The following is a 17,259-nucleotide window of genomic DNA, read 5'->3' on the forward strand; positions in this document are numbered from 1 at the left end:
AAAGCTATTTTGAACGTTCATATTGCTCAGCAAATTAACCATCAGAATAAAAGAAGTCAAACTGATTTTGAAGGCGTTAGACACAGGCTTAAGAAACTCAAATGGGAATGGGCCAGGACATGTAATACGTACACTTGATAATCGATGGACAAAATTAGTAACCGAATGGATACCCTTAGAAAGCAAAAGAAGCGTAGGTGGACAACATAAACGCTGGAAGGATGACATCCGAAAAATATGCCCACTTTATTGGAGAGAAGCTCTAGATAGAAGAAGATGGAAAAGTCTGGGGTTGGCTTATGCTCAGATAACCTAAAATTATACCTCTCTTTTCAAATAATGTATATATTTAAATTAGTTTTAAACCTTGATTGAATTATTTGTTTTTTGTAATTTAATTAATTTTACGTACACGTACTTGTTTAAATGTAATATAAATATATTCGATCAAATGGTAATTATAAAATTATTGTAAATTTTAAAGTATCAATGAGTGAATAAAGCTTGGAATAAGAATAAGACTTTTTGCTTGGAGACCACGAACAACAAAATGAAATTAATGAAAATACTTCAAGATTTTAAAGATCAAATTCGTGAAGTTATCGAGAACATAAAACCGTAAATAAGCGAATTGGTCTTATAGAAAACTTCATCAAAAGCATTGACTTGGCTGATGTCGTCTGACATCGTAAGTGGTAAAGTTAACAGCTTCGTTGTAACGTTTTTTGCAACACATTATCATTATTGCAACGGCTTAAGGTCTTTAGTGAAATACATTTTTCGCGCTTCATGGAATGTCCATCATTTAATCCTTGGGCCCAACAATGGCCGACACTATTGTAAAATACAGACTTACGTATTTTAACAGTACTCCACGAATATGGAATTAATTACTGTTTTTCTATGTAGTTTCAATATTCAAGAATTCCAAACAAATTTCCACTCACTCATCTTTTATAACCCTTCATGTTTTAATAATAGTTTTACTTTGCGTGGCTTGTAGTCAGTGCAGTAAATAAAATTTGAATACAATTCGTAAAGGGTGTTTTTTTCGACGCTTGCAACTTTGAAATGGAATAAAACAAACATACATTTTTTAAATTAACATTAAACTTACCCTATGCGTAAGAAAATCTTTCATAATGTATAACTTGAAATATTAGTTCTTCCATGTGACCACAAAGGCTGTCTCGGGCGTAGTTTAATGTGAAGTTCTAATTTTCAAGTACTTTTTCAAAACAATTGTGACCGTATACCGGCAATGACGCAGCGAATGTGGTCCTCCTAGTACTCAATCTATTTGGGTTTATCGACGTATATGGTGACTTTGTGAAACTATGCGGTTATGCATATAATGGCTGTCGAAAAAATCATTTTTCATAAAGAAAAATGGACCTATTTTTCCAATCCATAAAGAACACCATGCGTTCCGTTTTTGTTGATGATACCGATCACTCAAAATACAGCAATTTTGTTTATTGACGTTTCCATTCAACCAAAAGAGAGCTTCATCGCTTAGCAAAATTCAAAACTGGGAAGACCCTAATAAGCCAGCGTCTGTGGCGTAGTGCGTAGGGCATCGGCTCTTTAATCTACTTCGTCAGGGTTCAAATCCCACTGACAATGAACGTGGAAAAGTTTTGTCAATGAATATAAATGACCCAAGGATTAAGTACCACAAATAAAGGAATCTGATTACGGGTTGGCACCCGTGAAACATAAGTAATTCCAGCCTTGTGTTAAGACACTCAAGTTATAGTTGTGGTATTCAAACCCTACTAATTCAAAATAAATTTCGACAATTTGAATCAATCAAATTAAAAATAAATCACTTGACAACGGACAAAATAGCCACTAATTAAAATAGTATTGCCAATCAAAAGTTATGTACTCCACTAAAACAAAATGTATGAATCACATTGTATAAGTCTTTATTAACTATCTGGCTTAACTTCCTTTTAGAGACTTCATATAATAAAATACAAAATTAAAATCAAACGTTTTTCTTGCGGATGCGGCAAACGGTAGCTTCAGCCATCAAAAGGTGCTGTACAATTATGCCACTTGTTCGACAAAAGAGAGTAATAAACCTTAAGATTCATTTTTACGATCTGTTTATTTGTGAAAAACGATTTTCAATCACTCTGACTTACTACAGGTACCTACACATAACGTTAAAAGGATCTCGCATAAAGGTACGCGCCATAGAAATAGCATCTTCTTCCTGACCGTTGCGCCCCGTCGCTCCTCTGATGAACTACAATATTCGCTAGATGTGAAGAACATGTGAGCTACTGTTCAAACAGTAAACTTGCACCGCATTGTATCTTAAGTCATAAAACCTCTTCATGTGACCCCCCAGATTCATAGAAGGCGCGATTTTGATGTAACGTGTTTTTTTTCATTTTTTTAACGTTGGTTCTAAAAAGAACGTCTTCGAACATCTACCTGTCTTTTCTCACTCGGTTGTTATTGAACAAAAAAGACTGAAAATCCTTTTGAATTCTCAGCAACTTTTCTGACTGCGTCTGCGTCAATAACTAGGAATTCGTTGTTTGACGCGTGGGATCAAACAGTATCTTATTCTAAATGTGTTCTTAGAAAAGCAGCATTCACCATCAATTGACTTTAAGACTTATGTATTATGAGTTTGCAAGAGAAGAGCTCTACAAAGTTGTGACTTAACTCTTTTTTTGCTGTCAATATTTGTTACTTTATTTTTTCTTTTCGGTAAGAGCAAATGTTTGGCTATGACAAACACGTCAGTCAGGCAGAAGTTAGTCAACGGAGGTCATACACGAACATTTCCGTTCGATTGTATCTTTTTTGAAGTATTTTTCTGTATAGATAGGTATCCATATTTGAGTTACAGAGTCGAAATCAAGTATCGCAAGTAAGTGTTAAAATTCATATTTTCTTATGATTTTGTTATTGTTGTTTTTGTTGTTGTCTGTTCAGGTCTTCATTTCTATCTTGGTGGATCATATATTATATTTGAAGATATTTTTCGTGGCGGGAAAATATGAAATCAGATACAATTCGAGACTATAGGTTAACAGTGTTGTTATTGAACGAATTTTTTTTTGTCAATTATAAAATTTAAATTTGTTTAAAATTCAATAAAATTTTATAGGTCCCAAAGATTGTGATCTGCCGAAGGCTGCATTAACTGCACTGCATGGTGTAAATAATTTTGGCCAAGTGCAAAATTCACAAAATTCCGACTCGAATGGTGGATCAGGTGGAAGACTGCATGTATCTGGGGCATTGTGCGAACCACATAGTATGCATCAAGATCAGGTAAGTGTATACAAAATTTTTACATAACATGAGTAAAATTCCATATGATATTATATCCAATCTTTTGTCACGTTAAATACCTCCAAAAAAAAATATTTATTTTTACACAAACAATTACTGTGTGACATTATTTGGTGATGTAGGCGTTCTTTTTAATTTTCATGTCTAAAGGCATTTATTTTTATTTATTTGAATGTCTGTCATTCTGTTTAGTCTGTAACATTTTTGGATGGTGGGATATATTAAATTAAAATAATTTTATTTTATTTTCACAAAGTGATCAAATTGATTTACTTAGCTTTTACACACTTACATATATCATATTTTTTAAATTTAATATCGAGTTTGGAAGTAGTGTCAACAAAATATAAGAAAAGAAAGCCCTGGCGAAAAAATTTTAAATACTTTTAGGTCAACGTTACTTGAAACTTCTTGTAAAGAAGTTGTTTAAAGTTAGAATTAAAAGAGAGTCAAATATCTGAATTGTAAAGGTGGTACGGAAGTGGTTAAATTCTTCCAAAAACCACCTTCCAAAAATGCTAGTTAAAATGTTTGGATATATGGATTAGAACTAATAAACAAAAAAAGTCACACAGCTACTAAGGGTGCTGACCGAAATCCCAAAACCGAGCAATCGCGTCCTAATAGCATTAGACGGGCACAAAAAATTGTCAACATTATGAAAGTACTGAGTTGCTCTTTTGGATACAGTTGCCTTCTGTTAAAAAATTATACAAAAACAGATTTTAAAGTCAGGACCTTTCTCAAGATATTTCAAATTTAAAAAAATGGCACTGTATACAAATCGCATACACAAGATTGAAAATTATATATTATTTTGATTGATATTGGGTATTGAATTTAAAATTTGTTAAATACGTGTTTAAAATCTTTATTTCATTATGGACAAATGCAAAATGCCTTTGCTTTAAGTTTAGAAGTCGCTAACATCGATTTCCGGCATATCTTACTTACTTAAGGTGGCGCTTCAGTCCGGGACGGACCTGGGCCTCAACCAACAAGCGTCTCCAGCCAGCTCGGTCCCTACTCCAAGTTGGTTGAGATCCTCTCCCACCTGGGTGCGCCACCTGAGCCGCGGTCTTCCTCTACTGCGCCGTCCCTCGGGATTAGATTCGAAGACCTTCCGGGCTGGAGCGTTGATGTCCATTCGCACTACATGACCTAGCCATCTAAGCCGTTGGACTTTAATTCAGGTAACTAGGTCAGTGTCGCTGTACAGCCCGTACAGTTCGTCGTTATATCTTCTCCTCCATTCTCCATCTATGCGTACGGGACCAAAAATCAACCGAAGAATTTTTCTCTCGAAGCATCAGAAGACGCTCTAATCTTTCTTTGACAGGGTCCAGGCCTCAGCGCCATAAATGAGAACCGGGATGATGAGTGTCTTAAAGATAGTGATTTAAGATGCTCAAGAGAGGACTTTACTTCTCAATTGCATTCTAAGTCCAAAGAAGCAGCGATTTGCAAGAGTTATTCTTCGTTTGATTTCAGCGCTGGTGTCGTTGTCTCTATTAATATCACTGCCTAGGTAGACAACTCATTACCAAAAAGTTATAGCTGACCATGGTGACGTTTTGTCCAAGACGTCGTCGTTTAGTGTCCTTTTTTGATGACAGCACATACTTAGTTTTGCCCTCATTAACCACTAAGCCCATCTTCTTCGCTTCCGTCGCAATGCTCAAAAACGCTCCACTGACATCACGCTTTGATCTTCCAATTATGTCAATATCATCTGCGTATCCGAGTAATGGATGGACCTATGGAAGATTGTGCCTCTAGTGTTGACCGTTGAGTTTTGCACAATTTTTTCCAGAACGATGTTGAAGAAGTCGCATGACAGTGCATCGCCTTGTCTAAAACCTTTTTTGACATCAAATGCATCGGTAAGATCCTTTCCGGCATATCACATTAACCAAATACCAGAGTTCTTCGTCGTAACTTGGCTTTCACCGAAACACTTTTGTTTTTCAGTATATAGATTTTCAATCTACTGTGCAGGCTTTTTAATAACAACCACTTTGTAATCTTTAAGCACATTAATCCGCTTATCCGGTTGATATCCCCGCTACTATTCTGAAGAGGTATTCTTTTATGCTGGAAAAACTACTGCGTAAGTTTGTTTTGCTGACGATAAAACTCTTAGCTTTTCATATTCGTTTTCAGACTCACATCTTCTTTGGATTTGGAACTGCAACGACAAAATATGATAAGCTCATTAAATTCTGACCTAAACAGCATTTTACAATGGCGTTTAAAAAACCGCGTGGAATTTAATGCTTCCAAAACCCTGTGCTGTGTTGTATCGTTAAAGCGAGATATACACCCTTTGCTATTATCCATGGATGGCACTTGCATCGAGGAGACTGAACATCTCGATATTCTGGGTATGTAAATCAGCAACCACCTCTTGCCGAACGATCACATACGCGATGTAGCCCCAAATGGTGTTTGGGTTTCCTCAGGCGATGCAAGAAATATTTCACCCCTTCTGATCTGGCTATTATCTACAAGACTTACATATGTCTTAAGCTTGAGTATAACTCCCATCTCTGGGCTGGTGCTCCTGCATCTTACTTAAGCCTCTTGGAAAGTATTGAACGTAGAGCATTAAAATTAATTGGTGATTACATCATATGATCTTTTACGTCGCTCGAACATCGTCGTAAAGTTTCTTGTCTCATCCTTTTTAACTGTTATTTTAACGGTGTATACTCTAGTGAAATAGCCAGCTGCATTCCTCCCCTGAAACAGTTAAACCGTAATACTCGCGCTTCTTGGAATGCTTATCAGTATACCCTCGAGTCCAACTTTAGCCGTACTGTCAAATACAGAGATTCGTTCTTTAGCCGTACTATGCGAATGTGGAATTTCTTACCACACTTTCCCTTTCCTAGTCAATCCAACATTCAGGAATTCAAAAGCAATGTGTACCGACATCTCCTTTTACACCCTCTCTCCACTTCCTAGTGCTCACTCTGTGACTCTGCATAATAAGGGTAGTAATATCCCCCTTGAGTGTGTGCTTATTATAAAAAATCCAACTTGTCAGGTCTGGTTCTGAGTAGATGCAAAACGGCAAAACCAAACTATTTACCCAACACTGTGTTAATTATCAGCCCAAGAAATGTCTCGAAGACTGGGCCGGCACTTGTAGCAATAGGTCACTAAACAGTAGAATAAATCTTTACATACTCTTTGGAGAAATTAAGATTATTGCGCTTAATATTTTTAAAGAATTTGAAAGTGTTTAACATCAGGATCTCTTATTTAAAATGCGTGCTTTGTGTTTTGATGAATCCCTCCTTTGTTGAATTAGAAATTACTTTTCGGTGCGAAGCACAAACTAAATGGTAGTGTACACCAGGGGTCTGTTCTGTCTCCAACACTATTTCTCATTTTCCTTAATGAACCAATTTCTGCAACTTAGTGCGGTGCATTGTTTCGCTGATGATATTTCATATTCGTTTTATATTCACAATTTTGATCTTCGGATGTGGTATGCTTCAACGGTTATGTGTGATAAGCTTATTAAATTCTGCGTACTGTCATTAAAACAAAATGTACCACCTTTGTCATTATGCACGAGTGAGACTTGCATCAAGTATACTGAAAACCTTCAAATACTCGGCATGTATACCTTTTGTGGAAAGATCACACACTCCATGTTGCCAAAATGCCACAAGATGTTTAGGTAAAGCTAGAAGTTTTTTTTTGTCACCTAAATTGGGTGTTATTTATGAGATACTAGTTGACCCGCCAAACGTTGTGTTGTCATATAAATAATTTCTAGATAATTCTTTGATAGAAATAAAAAACTTATTCTAAGTGTGTAGTGTAAGGATGTGTTATATAAGTGGGAGAGGTATAGAGCACGATAAACAGTAACAAAATATTAAAATAACAAATCATCAAACAATTTGTTTTAATTTATTAAAATTAGTTCTTTAAAATTATATACACATCCCATCTTTCACCAATATAGTTGTCCGTATGAAAAACATGAAGTGCTCAAATCTAAGCCGCACACAGACATCGTCTGGCTTTGAATCATTGCAAAAGCCAATCTAATAGGAAATTGAAGGCGTTTGAATTGAATTGTTACATCGTGGGTATAATAGGGATTCGTCGTGGTAAAATAATTTCACCTCGGGATTTGCCATGTAGAATAATGGCTTCGATAACATTTTTCATTATTTTTTTAATTACTAATCAAATTACGAAACAATATTACCGGAGATCCAACCTTCAGTTGTAAATTATGCGGTTTAATACCTGGTAAATCCAATGAGTTAAAAAATTTAATCGGATAATTTACAGATTCGGTAGAATCATAAACTGTATCAATACATTTCTATAACACCAAGTCTCTTGGTAACAAATGTTTTACCGAAATGCCAGAAGATGCGATACTATTATTTGCTCGTATTTTAGCAAGAATTAGCAAATAAAAAACGTTTCGTCAGTTCCACCTGGTTCCTCCAAAAAAAAGAATTAACCTATCCCTGCCGAAACTGCGAGCACGATGTGATAAAAACTGGTTCTTTGTTCTTCATTCATTCTTGACATATTTCAAGCAACAATCGCTGCCATTTTTACAGTGTCTATTAAATCAGATATATTTCGATTTAGTGAATGTATAGCGAAATGACTAAGTCTTTAGTTGGCAATGATAATGCAAACATCTTCAATAGCAATCAATGCTTCATTGTAAATAGCGTCACTGAATATTATTGTAAGATCGTTGCACCGTGTACGACGTTGATGCAATTAAACAAAAGCACCTAGGAATATAAAAATAGATAAAAAGCTATTCTCAGACCTACCGAATGTACATATATGCAAAATTTCATTGAAATTGGTTAAGCCGTTTCAAAAGAGGATGGCCACTTACACTGTGACAATATAAATAGTATTCCTCCTTCTAAAAAATTGGTATTTTTATGATATTCAAATAATTTAAATTCTTTTTTCCATAACAAAATAAAATAAAAAATTGTTGCTTTTTTATAGAATTCCGATAAATCAAATAAACAAAAACGCCACCGGACACGTTTTACTCCAGCCCAATTGAACGAGTTAGAACGATGTTTTTCGAAAACCCACTATCCGGATATTTTTATGCGGGAAGAAATAGCAATGCGTATTGGATTAACCGAATCACGAGTACAGGTAAGTGAATTAATAAAGTAAAATAAATATAATTGAAACCCCATTCAAGCCAATGCAATGTAAAATCAATTTTACACGTAAAAATTCCTATTGAACCCATCATAGGATAAAAATAACCATCATCATTAGTATTAAACTGTTGAATAATAAAATATTTATAAATACAAAATACAAAATACCAAAAAAACAAAAAAACTATTCTATTGATTTTTTGCACATCTAAGAGTTGAGTATACGTTACGTCTATAATGTATATAGAATAGATATTGAATAGTTTGTAATCTATCAGTCCATGTCCTGAGCCCTAAAACCACATTCCATTTGTTAAATCTACTTGTATATCGGAGATTTAACACGCATCATTTAGATTTTCCAATAATCAATTCTGGATGGATGTTCCGATAAAACAATGCTATTGCGGATAGTATGGATTTCAATTGCGGTAATTTGGAAATTGAAAATTTTGTGGTATTCAGCAATTGGCATATTTCTAATCGATAAGTCATGTTTTTGAGAGGAAAACTTTACCAGAATTTACCAGAAACACATTTTGCTATTAAATATTTATTTGGTCAAAAATACAGAGATATCCATTTTCACATCAGTTTACATGTACATATATACTACAAATAACGGATATAGTTATGTACTTTTGTAGATACTATTTGAAATATAAAATGGTACATTTTTGCGTTTAGTGTGAGGTTAAAACAATGTTATAAAACGTCGTCGTGGAATCGGTCGCAATCATATAAAAGAAAAAGAATCCTTAAAGGGTTAAACATTTATTTATTATTCAGCTATCGTTGTTGTCTTGAGAGTCAGCCCAGTCACTTTCGATGTTTTTATCTTCATCATAAAAACAGGAGCATCACACTCAAATCATTTCGTGCTATTTATGGAAATCCTAGTTGATTGATTTTTCAATACGTGTGCGCATCAAAGATTTATTGGATGAAGTCAACAACTATATTCAAGGATTTTATACTTTTTCTCTTTTTTTTTGCTGCAAAGATAAAGATATACCTTAGGGAATATTTGTTTTAGCAGCTGGAAAAATTCAACATGTATGTTAGTGAAAACAAATGTGTATAGTAACGTGTGAAAATATTGTTTAAGAGAAAAATTTACGCATGTATAATAAAAGGTGTTACCGACAAACAGGTGGAAAATGGAGATTTGAGTATCAAGCATACAAAGAGCACACATTTTCATTGGTCTCAAATTCATTTAAGATCCTTAAATTCAATGAAAAAAAATAGGGAGAATCAACAAATTTTATTAAACTTTTTCGACTCTTATAAATATGCCACAATATTAAAATAATTTATCCGATTATTAGAAAGAATTTCAAAAACTTAATCTTACCATAGTATTATGAAGGCTATTTCATGTGAAAAAAAAATGTCGGGAGGGGGTCAAAATGATGTATTTTAAAATACTGCAAGTTCAAAATTCTGATCGTAATACTGTATAGTTAATGTTCTGTATTTCAAGATACCTTACATTTAAAATACTGTATCTCAAAATTCTGCATTGTCAAAATACTGAAGCTCATAATACTGGACGGTATTGACGGATCAATTAATTTGGTGACATTATGAATATTCATGTCGAAATGTGAAAGAGGAACAAGCAGTTAAAAAGAAGAAAATGAAAAAGAGAAAATAAGAAGAAACTATTTATTTTGTTTTTAAATTCATGAGTTCAAAGACTTATGAATTATCAAGGTACATATGTTATTGTCCAAAGAAAGGATGTTACAACATTATGCTAATGAGAAATTATCATGATGTTTTGTTTTAAAAAGAGTTTTCTGTTTTCAAAATTCTTATTTACAGCATTTTAGAATACAGAATTTTGATATACAGAATTTAGAAATACAGAATTTTTAAGTACAGCATTTGGATCATGCAGTATTTTGTACATACAGTATTTTAAAATACAGTACTTTGAGATACAGTATTTTTAATACAGTATTCCATACATTGCTTTGACCTCAACCCAAAAAAACTTCGTTCATTTCAAAAACTAGGCCTAGAGATTGTGGAACTTAGTCTTTTGTTCGTTCGAATAAATTGACGGTATGAAAGTTATTCATTTAAGCTAAGAACACTCAACCAATTCGGTTTGGTAAAATAAATAAAAAACCTTTTCATGTTTAAACTGAAAACCAGTTCATCAATATATGATGTCAGTTTTAGCTGATAAATCTCGTACAATATTAATCAATTTGTTTCGTTCTGTCGATGGTGACGTTTTGACCGAGACGTTCGTCGGTTTTGTAAGTTCTTTCCTTGATGACGTTAAACCTATTTTTGCCGCCTCTGCCTCAATAATCACAAAAGCCCCATTGACATCACGCTGAGGTCTTCCGATTATGTCAATGTCATCAGCATATGCTAGTAATTGGAAAGACTTTTGAAACATAGTGCCCCTAGTGTTGATGTGTGAGCTCTGCACTATTCTTTCAAGTACGATATTAGAAAAAATTGCGTGACAGCACATCACCTTGTCTAAAACCTTTTTTGACATCGAATGGTTCTGTTAAGTTGTTTCTAACCTTTATGGAACAACGTGAATTCTTCATGGTCATCCTGCACAAACGAACAAGTTTGGCAGAGATGTCAAAAATAGATGCTGTTATAAGAGGCCAAGAAGTCAATGAAAAGATATTGAAAGTCGATTTGATGCTCTTGGGTTTTCTCCAGGATCCGCCGTATTGTGAATATTTGTTCGAATGTGGACTTGCCTTGTCTAAAACCACAATGATAAGGATCTATCAGGTTGTTGACGATGGGCTTAAGTCGTTCACATATTACGGCAGAAAAAAGCTTGTAAGCGATGTTAAGTAGACTGATTCCTCTATAATTGGTGCAGTTTAGAGGGTCTCCTTTACAGATTAGTTGGTGCGTGCTCCTAACTAAATTATCTCCAGCTGCTTTGAAGAGTTCGGTATTGAAGCCAGTGGCTTTAAAAGACTTCAGCTTAGATATGGCAATCTTTACTTCGTCTAAGTCGGGAGGACGGAATTGGCCGCTTTCGTCGTCTATTTTGAATGGATCATCCTGCCTGACAGTGGAATTCGGTTCGTCGTCGCCGTTATACAGTTTGCAGAAGTGGCCCTTCCATATCCTCAGTGCGGTTCGTCTATGATGTTTCTACTTTCGTCTTTGCAGCCTTCGGTTCTAGGTTTAAGTTTCTCGCGAATTGTATGAACTTAATTTACCACTATGATGAAGTTAATGTTAAGAAAACATTCATAAATATGCTAAATATGATCACCAATATAACAAGGTCAAAAATTGTTCATATTCATGATGAATGCATTCGTCAGTACTATCAAGATCAATTAAGCATTCATAAATATCATAATTGCTTTCATACATATTATGCATTTAAAAAAATTATAGATATGAAGAATTCAATTGTCAATTTAAAGAAATCAGAGTTAAATATGACCAACCAAATGTGAGTCATAAATATGATGACTGATTTCTTCTTTTTTAGTTGGCGCTTACGGCGTATCATGCACCTGGGCCTCAAGTAAAAGATCCCGCTAGCTTACTTGAACTCTAGCTTATTGTCTCCAGTTTCGAACACCAAGCCGGAGTGCGTTTGCCGCAACTTGATCACTCATCTCCGGTGAGGTCTGCCCCTGCTTGGATGTTCATGCCCAGGCATCTTAGTTGTTGAACACGTACATTTTTGACCGCCAGATATTATTTTGCCTGTCGGGACAAACCGGTCTATATCAAGGGACGCTTCATCCATGCTTCTACATGGAAAGACTGGGTTGATCAAGGTTTTGTACTTAGTCTCCTTGGAACTTCGCGATAGAGCCCAATTCTTCAATCGCTTTGGCCAAAGAAACAGCAATTCTACGTTTTATTTGAGCACCGATGTCATTTGCAGAGTTATCAGCAGTACCCAGACCGATAAATTCATTTACCACCTCGAAGTTATACCTATCAATATTCACGTTCTGACCTAGTCTACGATGAGAATCGACTCTATTCGATGACACTAAATACTGCTAGTTTGCTACTTCCTATAATGTCGAAGTCATCGGCATATCCACTTTATTGTGTGGGTTTCTTAAAGATAGTGCCATTGGTGTTGACGTTGGTGTTTCGCACCACTCTCTCAAAAACAATATTGAATCAGCTACATGACAGCTCACTGATATCATCACTGCGATGAAAATTACAAATGTGAGAAATCATCAGAGTCTTCGTTTCGTTTATGAATTTTATTTAAACATTTGTATTGAAATACTGGCTTAAAAGTTGATAAAATGGGATTCATTATTTTGAAGAACGGTTCATCAGGCTAATTTTTTCTTGCGATGAGACATGTATTAACCGCAAAGCAAGTATTGCATTCGTAAACAATGTTGAACTGGAAGTTTTAATCAAACATGATATTCCTATGGTGGAGAAGTCGAAAAAATGGGTCCCCAGGTTCCGTCCGCCTGCCGATCTGTCTGTTAGTCCTCGACCTCTAAATCGCAAACCATTGGGACGATTGAGTTCAAACTTAAACTAAGGTTTTAAGCGGAATCGCGTTAGGTGTTTATTAATGACCTCTTAATAACTGCATACTTAAAGTATTTTTAAACTAATTTTAAAAAGTTTTTTGTATACAAAGTTTAATTAAAAAAAAACAGCTCAAACGATTTTTGAAAAAAAAAATTTAATAGATAAAGGTTTTTTTGAAAAACGACAAAAAAATCAAATGGGGTGGCGCTACAGTCCGTTGTGAACCAGGGCCTAGTGACTTACAACTCTCAACCATTCCTGTGTGCGAGTACTGTTGTCAGGAATGGAAGGGACCTACAACTTAAGGCCGAATCCGAACGGCTAGTTTGAGAAAGCACTTTTTCATGACAAGAATTACTCTTGAAGGATTTGTCAATTCCTCGCAAGAAGCAGTACCCGCGAAAATTAATTTTTTAAATTAAGCTGGCACAGGCAGGGATTGAACCCAAGACCCCTTGTATGACAGCCCAACGCACTTTTTTTTTTTTTTTTTCCAAATTCATTTTTATTTATTCAATCTTAAACCTATCTTAAAGCTAGACAAAAATTCATAAAACTAGCCTAATTATCCATAACTTACAACTAACTTAATGGTCCCATACGGACACTCTAAGCTAAACTATAACACTAATTACTAATGCCTTTCGGCCTTAAGATCTATTTTACTTCAATTTAAATTTTATTTGTTTTGTTTTTCTTAGAAAATTTTGAAAAAACTAATATCAATAACCTTTTTTATTTATTTTTACTTACAAACTACTTAAAATAAGATCCTTAAATAAAACTTAAAACTAACTTAAACTACCTATTCTACCTATAAACTACTTAAAACTACTTAAAACTAGAACAACCACAGCAGCAAATCTAACGTGTTTTGTTTTTATATTTTACTGTCTTTTTTGTATGTATTTTTTTTTTTAATCCATGTTTTTTTTTTTCTTTGATTTTTGTTGTTTTTTTTTTTTTAATTTTTTTTTTTTTTTATTTTTTAATTTTTTTTTGTATTTTTTTTTTGTGCCACCATGCCTATTCTACTTAAAACTAAACCCTAAAACTATAAAACAAGTATGTAAGCCGGCCAAGGCTTAAACCCCATCCCGACTACCCACTATCAAGTGCCGATTGAAGCCACCAAAACTGGTTCTCCTGCTTCACCCTATCAGTTCGGTCCCGCTCGGACACAGCCCTACTGAACCGAAGGAGCTCTGCTCCGCCTTGTGCCATGACGTCCCGATTGTACAGGAGTCGCCTATCTACGGTTCTTCGTCTGACGTGGTAGATTAACGGAACTGCCAATCTATCCTGTATCAGACCGCATTTGTCTAAAAAGAGGAATGCCTCTGGTGGAATGAACCCGCTCAAGCGTGCACTTTCAGAATACTCGTCGTTCGGATAGAACGCCCCGAAAATTAAATTGTTGGTCGAAGACATAGCTCTTGCAATGTGACCTCGAACGAGTTTTATCACGAAATTGTCAATTCTGTTGATTCGAGCCCCGTTGTATAGGACTTCGTTGGAATAGTAATGCACATAAGAAGATTCGGCTGTTCGATATAAGCCGGTACAGCGTCGTAAACACTGCCGCTCGAACACCCGAAACTTCTCCATCTGGGAAGGGGCAACGTTGAACCACACAGGACAACCATACACGATCATTGGCCGTATGAGGGCCATGTAGCAAATTACTTTCACTCTGGGGTCAAGCCGACTGCTAAAAAACAGTCGTTTCGTCAGAGCGAAGGTTCCTGTGGCCCTGGTCAGAGCAGCATTTATATGTCTGTCGAAATATAAATACTGATCTAACCAGATACCGAGGTACTTCACTACACTTTTGCTCGCTAATGGCTGCCCGTGAAGATCAACGATGACCATCTTGCGCCAATTCTTACACGTATCCCTCGTGGCCCTAGCCAACGGAGTCCGAAACAGAATTGTCTCTGACTTCTGGACATTTATTTTCAGTTTCCAGTCGTCGCAATATCGCTGAATCTTGTCGAAATCACGCTGCAAGAGAATTCTAATAACCTCAACCTTTCGGGCTGTTCTGTACGCAATTAGATCGTCGGCGTACGCAATTGCCTTTGTAAGACTACCTATCAGATCGCTGGTGTAAATGCTGAAGAGAATCGGCGAATTCACCGCTCCCTGTTGAAGACCATTTTTGGTTAGGAATGTTGTGGTAGAAGTTACATTGCCGCTTTTGACAACAAACTTTCTATCGTTAAGCATATCATAAAGTATATACAACAATGGCTTGTTTATGCCAAGCCTGCTCAGTTTTAGGTAAAGACCCTCTAACCATATGGTGTCAAAGGGCTTTTCCAAATCAACCAGAACAGCACCTGTGCATTGTTGTTTTGATTTATTCCATTGGATATCAGAAACGAGTTTAGACGCAGCATGAATTGTGTCATGACCCGCCTTGAACCCGAACTGTGTATCCGGAATTATTTTGTTGTCCGCAGCCCACTTAGTCAGAGCCCTATTAATGATTTTTTCGAAAACTTTGCTGATGCTCGGAAGAAGACTTATCGACCGAAGATTTGACGGGTTGGAGTTGTCCTTTCCCTTTTTCGGGAGAGGATGAACCACAGCGGTCTTCCAATGCACTGGATAATGTGCATTATTCAGTGCATTATTGAAGAGTGTGGTGTAAATGTCAATTGCTTCCATCGGTAAATGTCTTAGTACAACGTTGGATATACCATCGACACCTGCTGACTTTTTGTTTTTTATTGAATTAAGGATGAGCTGAAGCTCAACCTTCGTCACTAACAAGGGACTTGGTCCCGTTTGCTCGGCGATTATGGCATTTGCCAAGGAATCGTCATTGAACCGCATGAAACCGCGGTTCTCAGATCGCCAATGTGTGATATCATAACGGAGGTAAAAGTGATTAAGTAGGGCTCTGTTTTCCAGGTCGTAGTTGGGGCGAGTCCAACGCTCTAACCATCACGCCACGGGTACTACGATCATATGATCATAACGCTACGAATTGACGGTGACAGTCGTTCCATCGTCGTTTTCGAAGAATTAAGGTCCAATAACACAGGGGATTTTTGTGGATGTAAAGGCCACTCTTTAATTACTTGATGATTTTCGAGCCCCACATTTTCTTTATTAACATACCCACCGACTACCGCCACTGCCTTTTGTTCAAGCACCAATTCGAAATATCTACGACGTTTTGAATAAATTTTTGGCAACACTTTCTCTAATGGCAGCGATATTTTCAATTTTACGAGCGAAACGATGATGCACAGACCTTATAATATCTGTAACCTATCCAGTTTCTTCAAAATTTCTTCACGATTTTTCCAATTTTTTGCGTAGTTGGACGATTATTTGAACCATAATGTCCTCTCGAAGCACGATATGTGGCTGTGGCAGAATCACCATAATTGTAGTAAGTTTTAACAATTTGTGCGATAGTTATGTCAACGATTTTCATAAATATCAGACTTTCAATTAAAAAAAAGTTGGTTTAACAACTCGGTTTGACAGACGACGAGTACCAGCCCTAAACTTTTGAAACTGCAAAATGGATAACCCGTTATAATAGGTTTAAAATGTTCCCAAACTATTTTACCACACAAACTAGAAAAAAGAGTTAAAACACCTTTTATATATATACTCATATTTTTAAATTTAATGTCTACTGAAATATCTCATTATTTAAAATGTGCATTTTGGATTAACAAGTCATATAAATAATTTCCTGAGCTGCAAATACCTTCAATAACTTGCTCGCATATAATATAATATAATCCCCTATCAAACAGAAAAAATGCAATAAACCTGCAATCATAAACTCAATTAATATAGCATCAACACACCTTATAAATACAAACACGCACATAACTCAGCGCTAACTCTCCACTACCCGCACCATTTCATTTTCAAAATAAAAACACATTTAATTTATAAAAACAATTCGCCACAACACATCATACATATTCCAAATACCTCGTGCCTATATATACAGGTAGAACAGCTAAATGTATAGATAGAAATATTGGAAGGTATATCTGACTAAATCAAAACTTTCATTATATACACATAGAATTTGAGCCCTAACTGTTAAATGTTATAAGTAAATTAATAAGAACTTCCTGTTAAATGCCGACACGTGCTTCCGCATCAGACCATTTCATTTTGATCGTCTTATCCGATGTTATAAAATGTTATATGTTTAGGTATAAAATAATCGGGTGCTGTGAATGCCTAA

At 35.5% G+C, this 17,259-nt stretch overlaps 1 protein-coding gene across 3 annotated transcripts in view; it reads left to right on the top strand.

The window, feature by feature from the left end:
• LOC129952521 (homeobox protein orthopedia) overlaps nt 1–17,259 on the top strand; it is a 129,621-nt gene that overhangs the window by 22,168 nt on the left and 90,194 nt on the right. For all 3 annotated transcript variants that reach the window (XM_056065132.1, XM_056065134.1, XM_056065133.1), the window contains exons 3-4: nt 3,134–3,300; nt 8,332–8,490. In XM_056065132.1, the coding sequence (XP_055921107.1) occupies nt 3,134–3,300; nt 8,332–8,490 (326 nt within the window). The remainder of the gene's footprint in view (nt 1–3,133; nt 3,301–8,331; nt 8,491–17,259) is intronic.

The sequence above is a fragment of the Eupeodes corollae genome, chromosome 3 (genome assembly GCF_945859685.1).
Source record: "Eupeodes corollae chromosome 3, idEupCoro1.1, whole genome shotgun sequence".
NCBI classification, from domain to species: Eukaryota; Metazoa; Arthropoda; class Insecta; order Diptera; family Syrphidae; genus Eupeodes; species Eupeodes corollae.